The sequence below is a fragment of the Gracilinanus agilis genome, chromosome 3, assembly GCF_016433145.1.
Source record: "Gracilinanus agilis isolate LMUSP501 chromosome 3, AgileGrace, whole genome shotgun sequence".
NCBI classification, from domain to species: Eukaryota; Metazoa; Chordata; class Mammalia; order Didelphimorphia; family Didelphidae; genus Gracilinanus; species Gracilinanus agilis.
Window position 1 is genome coordinate 51,709,053 of NC_058132.1, and position 12,961 is coordinate 51,722,013.

The following is a 12,961-nucleotide window of genomic DNA, read 5'->3' on the forward strand; positions in this document are numbered from 1 at the left end:
CTCTCTCTTCCTCTCTGTTTCTGTTTCTGTCTCTATCTCTCTCTTCCTCTTTGTCTATCTCTGTCTATCTCTGTTTCTGTCTCTCTGTCTCTCTGCCTCTGTCTCTGTCTCTCTCTCTCTCTCTCCCCCCCCGCCTTTTGTCTTGGTGTCAAGGGCTAGGCAATCAGGATTGAGTGGCTTGCCCAGGATCACACGGAGAGACCAAATTTGAACCCAGGTCTTCCCAACTCGAGGCCTGATGCTCTATCCACCATGCTCCCTAGCTGCCCAACTCTAAAGTCTGTTAATGGTCAAAGCCAACGGTCCCCAGGACAGCCCTTCAGATATTTGGTCCTTATGTTCTTCCCTCCCCTCTTGGTCTTCCCAATATCCTTGGCTGCTTAAAGAAAATTGTCTTATGGGGGCAGCTGGGTGGTTCAGTGAATAGAGAGCCAGGCCTAGAGATGGGAGAACCTGGGTTCAAAGCTGACCTCAGACCCTTCCTAGCTGTGTGACCCTGGGCAAGTCACTTAATCTCCATAGCCTAGCCCTTACTGCTCTACTGCCTCGAAACCAATACACAGTATTGATTCTAAGACAGAAGATAAGGGTTTAAAAAAAAAAGAAAAAGAAAGAATCCTTATATGGTACCACCCTCAGGTCCTTCCTGCTCTGACTTATGCTGGCGTCATCCATCCTCTCTTCTCCCGCCCCCCCTTTCCCCGTGGTTGTAGGGTAGACTTTGCTTTGCTTTCGGATTCTTGATTTTGTATTCCCAGCACAGCCCAGGGACTCTCGAGCAATATTGGTCAGCCAGTCACTAACCATTTAGAAAGGACCTACTCTGTGCCAGGCACTGTGCTAAGAACAGGAAAAGGTCCCTCAAGGTGCTCGCAGGCCACCTTTAAGTCACTCAGGAAAAAAAGGATCACTTAGACATGTTCCAGAGAAAGAAGCCCTAGAAGGAAGGAGGATGGGGAAAGCTGCCTGGAAAAGGCATCCTGTTAGCCGGGACTTAAAGGAAGCCGGGGCAGCTGGGAAAGAGAGATGAGAAAATGCTAAGAAATGCTTTTGTAAGAGAAATCCCAGAAATGGGCCTGGGGAGCGGGAGGCCCGATTCCTGACTTGGATTAAGTCAACAAGCCTTAATTAAGTGTTTACACTGGGCAAAGGCAAAGGGGGCCCCCGCTTCCCCAGGACTCAATCATTTCCCAGGAAGAGATATCGCCTTCCTCCCACTCCCAAGGACCCAGCTATCAGCGACGGAGGAACAGAGGCAAAGACCTCAGCTGCCCGCTCCCACCACTGCTCGCTCTACAGCCGAGGAGATCATCCCTCCAAGAGAAAGTTCAAACAGCTCTGGCATTCGAAGTCCTTCTCGTGTCAAGTCCAATCATCTCAGTCATGTTTGGGGGGGATCCCAAATGGGATCTTCTTGGCAGAAATACTAAAAACAGTTTTCCATTTCCTTCTTCAGCTCATTTTACAGATGAGGAAACTGAGGCAAACAGGGTTCAGTGACTTGTCCAGGGTCACACAGGAAAGATTCTGGAGTAGTTTTCCATTTCCTTCTCCAGCTCATTTTACAGATGAGGAAACTGAGGCAAACAGGGTTCAGTGACTTGTCCAGCAAAGATTCTGGAGTAGTTTTCCATTTCCTTTTCCAGCTTATTTTACAGATGAGGAAAATGAGGCAAACCATCAGGGGAGGTGAGTGATGTTCGAAGGTCATTGTCCCATTTTACATGGAGGATAAACTGAGGATACTGCACAAAAGGAATTCAAATGATGCTTTGGAAAGAAAAAAAAAAGACTCTGGTTTGGGAAATGAACATGGACTTTCAGGGCTGGCAAAGACCTTGGAAAGCATCTCTTTCGTCCCTCTCCCTCATCTTACGAGACCCAGAGAGAGAAAGTCATTTGTCCCAAGTCACACAAGCAGTTCATGGCAAAGCCAGGTCTTGGACAGGGGACCCCCTCACTCAAAACCTTCCCCTAACTAAAGTGAACTGAATTCAGTTGAATGGAGGGGGTTAGATTAGATCATTTCTATGAGGTCTGAATTCCTTGGGATGAAAGGAGGAAGTGGAAGCTAGGAGCTTGTCCTGGTCCCTCTGAGCTCCCCAAAGGGCACGGATGCTGGCAGTGGAAGACTGCCCGTGGCACCCTTTCTCCTGGCCTCCCTCCATCAAACTGTTCTAGAGCAGGCAGCAAGATTTACAAGATAGCTGTAGGAAGGGGACTGGGGGAGGCTCTCATCTCCGAGCACTGCTCACCACGTCCCAGAGCATCCCTCCTCAAATCTCACTGGGCTTGGGGGACAGGGGAATGGGGCAGCGGGGCCCTTCCATAATAAATCTCCCCCATCCCCTTTGCTCTCCTTGGCACCCAGGTCAGACCCTTGGTACCCCCACCTAGATTGTAGCAATCTCCTTCATGAAAAGTTCCTGCCTCTGGTCTCTCCTCCCTACACCCTATTCACCACCCAGCTGTCAAATGAATATGCCCCACTGCCCAGCCCTTGCTGCTCTTCTGTCTTAGAGCTGTCACTAGCTAGCCTAGAAAGTAAGGATTAAAAAAATAAAATAAAAATTGCTCTGCCTGAAACGCTGGTCTGATTCTGTCACTCCTCTGCTCAAGAAACTCCAGTGGATCCCTTCTGTGTCAAGGATAAAATGGCAACTCTTCCCTCTGGTCTTTAAAGCCTTTGATAATCTGGCTCCAGTCTACGTTTTGAGGCTCTCCTGCATGTACTTATGAGCCAAGTAAACTGACTTACTTGATGACTCCCCCGTACATTAGTTCCCACCTCCCGTGCTTTGCCCAAGCTGTGCCCCATGCCTGCTTAGAGCACACTCCCTTTTCACTTCGTCCTCTTTTGAGCACTGGCTTCCTTCCAAGATTAGCTCATGTTGCCTCTTAGAAGAAATCAATTTGGATTTCCCAGATTGCTAGGCTCTTCCACCAGGGAATTACTTTGTATTTCTTTTCTTTTTTTTTTTTTTAAGCCCTTACCTTTCAACTTCTTTTTACTATGTGTTGGTTCAGAGGCAGAAGAGTAGTAAGGGCTAGGCAATGGAGGTTAAGTGACTTGCCCAGGGTCACTCAGCTAGTGTCTGAGGGCAGATTTGAACCTGGGTCACCTGTCTCTAGGTCTCCATTGAGCTACCCAGCTTCCCCCTTACCTTTCAACTTCTAATCAATGCTGTGTATTGGTTCCAAGGCAGAAGAATGGTAAGGACCCATCCATTGGGGTGAAGTGACTTGTTCAAGGTCACACAGCTAGGAAATGTCTAAGGACTGATTTGAACCCAGGACCTCCCCTCTCTAAGCCTGACTTTCCATCCACTGAGCCACCTAGCTGCCCCCTGTTTATTTTTTCTATTTAACTCCTGTGTCCCTATTCCCCTTCTCTCCCCTAAATAGAATGTTGGTTCCTTGAGGGCAGGAATTCTTTTATTTTTACCTTTCCTATATGATTATGTTTCTTTATTATTCCTAGCATCTAGAATAGTACTTGGTAAATAATCAAATGAATGAATGAATCTAACCCCAACCCTCATTTTACAGAGATAAGATTTGGATTACTGAGGCCAAAGGGGTACACCTTGCTCAAGGTCATTTAGATAAGAGGCGGAGCTGGGATTTGAACCCAGATCATCTAACTTCAACTCCGTTCCTCTTTCCTCTGAATCCTGCTGCCCTCCTTAGCTTAGGAGATTCATTTCCAAGCTCCGGATGCTCAATGAACAAAAAGAAAAACACACCAAGGGCATATTTGGAAACCAATCGCAACTTTAATTCAATGTAGAAATAATTAATTTCTAACAATAAATATAAAAAATAATAAATTAATGTCACCAAAAAAAAATAACCCACAAAACATCAACCTTGCAAAGATTAACACTGACAGACTAGTGACCATCATTGAGGGGAGGAAGGCAGGAGGCCGGAATAAACGGAGAGGGAGGAAAAGGAAGACCATCCCTCGGAAGTCAGAGCATCTGACTGTGCAGCCTGGCCAGCCTGTTTCCTCCCAGACTCAGGAATGTCAGAAATAGGACCCCTCCCATCCCCCCACTGTCTCCCCACCCCCCCAGCAGGGTCCCACACAAACACACTCTCTACGAAGTACAAAATATATAAAATAAAAACACCACCCAATGAAAACCTTCCAGGCCACAGCCCAACAGTACTTTGGGCTGGAGGATGGGGGGGGGGGGGGAGTGGGAAAGGATGGTCCAAATTACAGAGGATGGGAGAGGACGAGGGAGAGGGACACCCAGGCTCCTTGGTCGGTCTGTCCATCCGTCTGTGGTCTGGTCTCCATGGTGCTGTTTGGGTTTTTAACTTTTCAAGAGTCCAGGCTCGGTTCTCTTATAAAGAGTGAATGGGGATGGGGTACCTTTTCCCCATGGTGATGGTCTAGACCTGGACCACCCCTCCCCACTGCCTTATGGGCAAAAGAAGCCCACAAAGCAGTTTTGAAAATGCCCCAAGAGTTAATGGGTTTGTTTTCCCCAAAGGTACGTTTAAGTGCTTGATGCCCATCGAGGCCGAGGCCCTTTCTCAGTCTGAAGAGAAGCCTCCAATGGGCTGTGGCCCCGGGTAGTAATCTGGCCTGGCGGAGGAGCATCAGACACCCCCAAGCGAGGCCTTAGGAAGCCCCTGTACAGAGATGCGGGGCAGCATCCGTGACCAAGACCCGGGGTCCAGTAATAATGCAGAGGCCCGGAAGATGGCGAAGCGCCCTCCTTACGTACGTAGCAGCCAGTTTTCCTCCAGGAGGGAGGAGGCCATGGTTTGTTTTCATTCTGAGTTTCTTCAAGTATTTTCCACGTGTGGAGGAGAATGGAGGGGTCTCGGGGGGACAGGAACATCCTTCCTCCCTGGGCCCATCCTCCTGTCCCACATAGGGCAGCTCCACTCAGATGGGGATCCCCACGGTGTTCACTTGCTCCTTAAGACCCAGGAGGCTGTAGGCAATTCGTTTCTGGTGGCCAGGCAGGCGGACCCCGATTCTCTTGATGTCGCTGTTCAGGAGGGAGGGAGAGAGGGAGAGTTAGGGACTGGAGGGAGGGAAGGCGGGAAGGAAGGTTTGGAAGAGAAGGAGAAGTGGGAGCCGGAGGGCAAGATGAGGATTCAGGGAGCTGCGGGAGGGAGGCGGAGGTCGGGAGTAGAGGCAGGGAGAGAGGGAGGGGACGGGACCTGTGGGAGGGAGAGAGGGAGTGTTATGGTACCACAGAGAACCACAGACCTTTAGAACAGAACCCAGAATGGCAGAGCTGGAAGAGGGCTTAGAGAATCCCGGTGGGCAAGAGTCTTAAAGTAAAGAATGCTGGAGGAGAAAAGAGGACTCTGGACAAAGGATGCGTGTCAGATCCAGGAGAGACCTTAGACCAGAGAACAGCAAAGCTTCGGAACAGAGAGTCTCCAAGCCTAGAGGAACCTTACAGTGCAGAGTGTTACATATGGAAGGAACCTTTAAGCAGAGAAATTCAAACCCTGGAGAGACCTTAGAACCCAGAATGTTGGAGCCGGGCGGGACCCTTAGAACATGAAATGTCAGAGGTTAGAAGAACCCTAGAATTTAGAATGTCAGAGCTCGGAGAGACCTTAGAACATTGAGCACTGAAGCTCAGTGGGACCTTAGAACATAAAAGAAATAGAACTTCTGAGCTGGACGGGACCACGGAAGGCAGATTATTTGAGATGGAAGGGGTTTTAGAACAGAAAATGTCAGAACTAGAAGGAACCTTAGAGAATATCTAATCGAACCCCATTATTCTTTGGATGAGGGGAAGTGGCATCATTTGGGCTCCTTCAGGGACCACCAACACCGATTTCAGATAGTTTTTTCTACTGAATAACAAACTGGGAGAAACTTGGGGGGATGGAGAGAGAATTATTTGAATGTCTCCTTATGTGGCTGAGATGACTGGTGGCCCAAAGCAGGGGATGCCCAAGGGAGTTGCCCAAGCCCCTCCACCCCTAGGTGTCACCATTCAAGGTGTGGTTTCCCAGAATGAGTCTCAGTGTCTCCCCAACTTGCCTTCACTCTATCCAGTGATCTCAGAGCACTTAACAGGAGCAACAAAGCTTCCCAGTTTCTCCCTGGGGCACTTCCCTCTACCCTCTATACAGAGAGACAGAAGACACAGAAAAAAGATCCCTGGCTCATCAATCACCTAAGAGACCCCAGGCTCCCAGAGACACATACTCAGGTCTTGGTCTAGTTCTCTGTGAATGATTGGCTGTAACGCTTCATCTTCCCAAAAGGGTCTTGGCCTTCTCCCAGCCCCCCCCCCTTTCCCTATGCCTGTCTTCTCCCTCCCCCCATGTACAAACCTGCCCATACTCCCCCAAACCCCAAGAGAAGATCTTTTATTATGGTCTTTGTTAGGCTCCCCTGCCGCCATCATCACCCACCAGCCCCAAACAGATGAAAACACCCAAGTTTTTATGGGACCAGTCTCTGGGTCGTTAAAGGAGCTAATTATATGGTGTTTGCTTCTATTTGCATCTCTTAAGACATGACTTTCCCACAGGCTTTGGGAGCTACCAGAGATGTGCTGAGCAGAGAAAGGCAGACCCAGACCTCAGGACAGAGAAGATCTAGGGTTAAGGGAGGCCTGTCCCATCCCAGAACTACAGTTGCCCTCCTAGAGGAAAACCAAGGCCTCAGAATACATGCCACTCCTTTCCTAAATGCAATTACTGCTATTAGAAGGAACTGTTGGCAGGGATCTTCTCAGAACCTATATCTAGAACTGGAAGGGATTCTAGGGACCAACTTGTTCCATGCTCTCATTTTATGGATAAGGAAATTGAGGTGAAGTGGCTTTCCCAGAGTCACACGGGTAGGAAGCCTCAGAGGTGGGATTTGAACCCAGGTCCTCTGATTCCAGAGTCATGATACACATTAGGGAGCGGAGTCTGCTTTATCTAAATAGAGGGAATCTCCTAGTGCCTAGAATAGGGATCTCTATACGCAGTAGGGGCTTCATAAATAATTCTCTAAGTGAATTGAACTTCCTATTGATGAAATCACGGATCATAGACTGAGAGTTGGAAGCAGTGATGGGCAGGACAAAGTCTGGGTGTCTTTGGTCACATGATTTCTCATCCATGGGCCTCCTCTTCTGTACAGTGAGGGAACTGGATAAAACAGAATTTTAGATTCCCTCCCAGCTCGGAATTTCCATATTCTAAGGGTCTTCTGAGCTCTGGCATTCTGTGTTCTAAGGTTCTCCCCAGTTCTAACATTCTACGTTCTAAGGTGATTTTTTTTTTAGTTTTGACATTCTGAGAGGTTTGTGTGATGGAGACAAGTAACAAGGTTCCAGATGCTCTTTCCTGAGTGCTCCCGTCTCCCCCACCTTTGCCACCCTCAGCACCTCAATGCCATTTCCTTCTAGGAAAGCTATCCTGACTCTTGTCCCCCTCTTTTTCCAGAAACAAGGTTTGAGCATCCTAGACCCTGGGATGGATTTCCTAGGGAATTGGTGCCCACTCTAGACCCGCTCTCAGTCTCCCTATCCCGGATCTAGCTAAGTTTATATGTTGCCTTGAGTTGTTGGCCAGGTACCCTGCAGTCAGAGAAGAATGAGTCAGGAGCTTCAAGGCTTACTCAGTGCCCTATCCAAACAGGAGAGGGGGAGGCGAGCTGGGAAGAATTTCTTGAATTTAAGGAAATACTTTCATTTGAAAAGACCCCAGATTCATCCAACCAAGAGATGACTGTTCATGGGAAATTAATTAGCCAAGAGGACCCGGAGCTATCTGGGGATTCTTCCTGTTGGGTATATTTCCTTGAAACCTTTCTCTGTTAACCCCTTGGGATAGAAATTGTCTTTTTTCCCCCTTGGGTGGGGAGAGTAGGATAGTTTCTCCTCCTCTCACAGACAGGATTTGGAGTAGAGAAAAAGAGGGAGCCTGGTGAACATCAGGAGAAAGATAAGCATTGAATGTTAGATCTCAAAGAAACCTTAGAATATAGAATGTCAGAGATGGAAGGAGCCTAAGTTCCTTATTTTCTAAAGGCAGAAACTGAGGCACAGAGAAAGAAGCGATGCCTTGCCCATGGATGAACAGCCCCAGAACCTCTCTGTAGATGTGACTTCATTGGGAAAAGGGGGGGGAAGTATTATATATTGCTGTCTATTCATTATTAATTTTAATTATTCTATTATAGATATATATGTTCCCCGCCCCCAGCTCTACTTCTTCCAGATCGCTGTCTCCTCTCCTTAATCTAATTCTCTGCCCCATCTCCACTCCCCCAGTCTCCCGAGCCTGTCTCTTCCCCTTCTCCCTAACCCCAAGCTGTTTCCCACCACAGGCAATCCCTTGGGGAAGGAGTGATGAGACCGAGCAGGGTCCACTTCCAGCTGCCTGGCCAAGCGGATGACCTGAGCGGCTTTCCTGGGTGTCCCCAGAGAAAGCATGTGGAACAGTCCGGATCCAGGATCCGAGACTCTAGCTGTCCCCTCTGACCTCATCAAGGGCTTTCCAGATCCCTCCTGGGGCTTGTTTTCCAGGCTAGGGGCCTATTCTCATGAAGACCTCTGACCTCGCGGAAATTGAGCCGCTTAAATAGTCATTTATTTTTAGACCCAAAAGGCCTCGAAGGGTAATTTCCCCCCCTCTGGGGTGGGGTAGCAGAATTCTCCCCCGACCAGGTTCCACCCTCCAAAGGAAGCTGGCCCCAGGGAGAAGGAATCTATGCACGGCCCTGTTGCCAAGTGCCTGGCCATCCCATGCCGGGAAAGGCCCCCAAACCCCAAACCAGAGAGAAGGGCGCAACTCCTCCAAGATGTCCTGACAAGGATCCAAAGCCTGAAGCTGTCAGGAACCTGGCCAGGACTTTGGAAGCTTAGAGGGAGAAGGAGCAAAGAATTTAATTTGGAAATGGGAAGAGAGAGAGAGAGAGAGAGAGAGAGAGAGACAGAGACAGAGACAGAGACAGAGACAGAGACAGAGACAGAGACAGCCACAGAGAGGCAGGGATGGAGATCAAGAGGCAAAAGAGATACAGAGAAAAAGAGGCATTTTCTAGGAATGGACCTTGGACCATTTTAGCTCTGAATCAGAGGGACAAAAAGTAACATTTACAGTTCAGAGAGACTGTAGAAATCATCTAGTCAACCTGCCTTCATTTTACAGATGGGGAAACTGAAGTCCAAAGAGCAAAAGCAATTTGCCCAAGAGCACATAGCTAAAAAATATCAGGGTTAGAATTTGAATCCAGGTCTTGAGAGTTCACTCTATCTTGATGACAGTCAGAGCACCCAACAGATATGGCCTCCCTCCTCCTCCCTTGGTACTTCTGAGAGAGCAGAAGCAAGAGACAGAAATGGGGGAGAAGGGAAGCTTTGTTTCACTGGATGGCTTGGAGGGGGCAGGAAGGTAGGGAGGGGCCCAGGGATGGGGAGCAGGCATTAAGCCCGGCCTCAAACAACTCAGAAACCAGATGAAGCCGGTTTCCCCAGTCACAGTCTCTGCTCATGGCCCTGCTCCAAGCTCTGTTCCCTGAACCACTTCCCCTGTGGGCTAGGGCAGCCTCTGAGACTGGAGACAGGAGAAGCCGAGGAGATGGAAAGAAACTGGACTTGGGACAAGAGCATCTGGGTTCTGGACTCAGCTCCAAGATGAATTAGCCCCATGACTCTGGGCAAATCATTCCACTCTCAGCCCTTTACTTTCTTTCCTCCTCTGTAAATGACTAGAAAAGCTCTTGAAGTTCCTTCACAGCTAATAACCTGCATTCTAAGGACCCCTTTGGCTATGTACTGCATTCTAAAGTCCTCCTGGCTCTAGTATTTTGTGTTCTAAGGTTCCTCCCAGCTCTGACATCTTCTGTTCTAAGGTCTCTCCCAGCTCTGACATTCTGTGTTCTAAGGTCTCTCCCAGCTCTGACATTTTGTGTTCTAAGGTCTCTCCCAGCTCTGACATTCTCTGTTCTAAGGTCTCTCCCAGCTCTGACATTCCCTGTTCTAAGGTCTTCCCAACTCTGATATTCTATTCTAAGATCTCTCTCAGCTCTGACATTAAATGAATCTGGAAGTTTCTGTGATGGAGCCAGGTAATTGGGGTCCAAATCCTATGACTTCAGCCTTGAGAAGAGAGCCTGATTTCCCATCATTCAGGATCCCCAGGAGTGAAAGCCAGGGCTGAGGTCCCAGCAGGTAGGAAGGGCTGGGGCTACGGGGAGAGACACTCACTCATTGGTCATCTGCACCACCTTCTCGATGGCATTATAGCCTGATGACATGAAGTGTTCTGTGTATTGGTGCATCTTGATGGACTCGAGCCACTCGGACACAGTACGGAAGGGGATGCCCTCAGAACCGCTTGTGCTGGGCAGTCGGATGGACACCCTGGAAAAAGACACTCATTTCAGCCCATGGGGGTAGGCCAGGACCCTGGAGGTAGAGGAGCCTAATGGCTATGAACAGCATGGTAACCAGAGGCTACTTGATATAATGGGAAGGTCTTTGGCCTAGGAAACAATTCTGCTGACCATCCCTTGACTGGTCCCCTTTGGGGTCACCATTCCCCTCTGGGTGTTATGTCCCTCATTATAATGTAAGCTTCTGGAGGGCAGGAACTCTCTCACTTTGGGCTTTGTATCTCCAGCAGCCAGTACAAAAAGACTGGCATAAGTAGGTGCTTAATAAATATTTATTGAAGAGGTAGCTAGAAGCTCAGTGGATTGATCACCAGGCATAGAAATGGGAGGTCCCGGGTTCAAATCTGGCCTCAGACACTTCCTAACTGTGTGACCCTGGGCAAGTCACTTAACCCCCATTGCCTAGCCCTTACCATTCTTCTGCCTTGGAAACAATACACAGTATTGATTCTAAGATATTAGGTAAAGGTTGTTTTTTTTTTAATTAAAATTAAATAAATGTTTATTGATTGACTAAGAGACACAGATGTTTCTAGTCTGAGCCTTGCCTGCTGAGTGATTTTGATTAAGTCCCCTCTTTCTGGGACTCAGTTTCCTCAAACGAGCGAGACATCTGTAGGTGATCCATAAGGTACCTCTCAGTCTTAAAAGTCCGGGTCCTGGGATTCCATCCCTCTTTCCTCTAGCCTTTCCAGCTTCTTTCCTATGGCTGGCACCGGCCTGCTCAGCCCAGCTTGGTCTCCTGTGGGAATCCTCAGACCCCATAAAGGAAGTTCGCTTCAGCAGCAGCTGCTGACAGGGATGTCTGCCTTGGACCCTACCATGTAGGTGGCTCCATGCCACTGCCCTCCCCCTCTGGGGAGCTGCCACCCTCATTGGCATAATCTACTCCCGGCATAAGCCTGAGGATTGCCTCTGACAGCACTCTCAAACTGCTCCTTCCTGCCTCCCTAGAAGCTAAGAAAGGAGTCGAGTGCCATCACTCCTTCCTCAGAATAGGGGGGTGGTCTGTGTGCCCAGCCCTAAAGGGGGGCTCCTGCCACCTGCCACTCCTGGCAACTTCGGTGTCCTTCCAGGAAGTTGGCCAGCTGTGCCCAGGGATGTTCAGGGGCCATAAGAAATGGATTGGGCCACAGCTACCCTGTGATTTCTCAGGATCTCCCTAGAAGCTTACCTGGGGTCAAAGTCTGCCAGGGTCTTGAGGGACTCTGGGGCCCGGATGAGTTTGTCCAGGATGCTAACAATGTCAGGGAACTTGGGCCTCCTTGTGCGCTCCTGCAGCCAGCATTGCATCATTAGCTGGTAGATGGCAGAGGGGCAGTCCATTGGTGCCGGCAGCCGGAACCCCTCATTGATGGCTTTCATCACCTACAAACAGGTAGGAAGGGAAGGAAAGAGAAGACGAGGAGTTTCAGAGCTTGACGGGAGAGGAGCAAGACCACCTGGGGGATATCTAGTTCTAGGACCTGGGTCCAAATCCTGTCTCTGGCAATTACTGCCTGTGTGACATGGGTGAGTCACTTAATAACTTCTTTGGGCCTCAGCTTCCTCAACTGCAAAATGACTGGATTGAATGAGATGACTCCAGCCACTCAGACCCAGTGACAAAGGGAATGCCCTCAGAACTACATGTGCTGGACAGGCAGGAAGATCTGGGTTCAAATCCGACCTGATATACTTCCTAGCTGTGTGACCTGGGCTACTAAATTAATCATAACTGCATAGCTCTTGCCACTCTTCTGTCTTAGAATTAATATTCAGCCAGAAGGTAAGGAATGGGGTGGGGGGAGAGATAGAAAGAAAGAAAGTAGGGAAAGAAGGAAGGAAGGAAGGAAGGAAGGAAGGAAGGAAGGAAGGAAGGAAGGAAGGAAGGAAGGGAGGGAGGGAGGGGAGGGGAGGGGATATTTCTCTTCTATTTACTTAGCTAAATGGAATGGAATCACTATCTAAATACCTTGTAATTACAGGGTAATTACACATTATTTTGCATTCCTTTGAAATACACTTTACATTCAACCCAGGAACCTCAAGTAATTATGGGGCCACCTGAACTCCAAGTTAAAAGACAGAGATGATCAGATATTTTCTTGGTAACCATATTGGTACTGATTTTATAATTACTGAGCTATGTAGATCTACCATGAAGTTTTATAATTAAAAGCAAAGAGTAATTGCCTGATATCTGTACTCAGTAATTTGGTAAAATCTAATCATGGATAAAGCCTCAAAGAAAACAGAGGATAAGCATTAAGACTTTTCTGATATACAATTTGTTATTGACATTATGTTGGAACTGTAAACATATTCTATACCTCAAAAGAAGCTTTTATCCATTGCCATCAAAGGGTTAGATTGGCCAGTTGGGAGATCTTCTAAACGAACCACATTTCATTTTGTTTTCAGCCAGATTATAAGGAGTGGGAGATTTACCCACCCCTCAACCTGTTCTTAGCATTTCTCTTTGATTAATCATTTGCCATCTTGACTGAAGCACAACAGGAGAGGGAGGGAGAGAGAGAGAGAGAGGGAGAGAGAGAGAGAGAGAGAGAGAGAGAGAGAGAGAGAGAGAGA

General features: G+C 48.4%; 2 protein-coding genes across 2 annotated transcripts in view; both read right to left on the reverse strand.

The window, feature by feature from the left end:
• FAM131C (family with sequence similarity 131 member C) overlaps positions 1-2,818 on the reverse strand; it is a 105,275-nt gene extending 102,457 nt beyond the window's left edge. The window contains exon 1 of the mRNA XM_044668689.1: positions 2,759-2,818. Within this exon, the coding sequence (XP_044524624.1) occupies positions 2,759-2,818 (60 nt within the window). The remainder of the gene's footprint in view (positions 1-2,758) is intronic.
• A 1,233-nt stretch (positions 2,819-4,051) lies between these two features.
• The window catches only part of EPHA2 (EPH receptor A2), a gene marked incomplete at its 5' end in the record, with an annotated part of 22,243 nt that continues 13,333 nt past the window's right edge, over positions 4,052-12,961 (reverse strand). The window contains 3 exons of the mRNA XM_044668691.1: positions 4,052-5,012; positions 10,203-10,358; positions 11,565-11,758. Coding sequence (XP_044524626.1) covers positions 4,907-5,012; positions 10,203-10,358; positions 11,565-11,758 — 456 coding nt within the window. The remainder of the gene's footprint in view (positions 5,013-10,202; positions 10,359-11,564; positions 11,759-12,961) is intronic.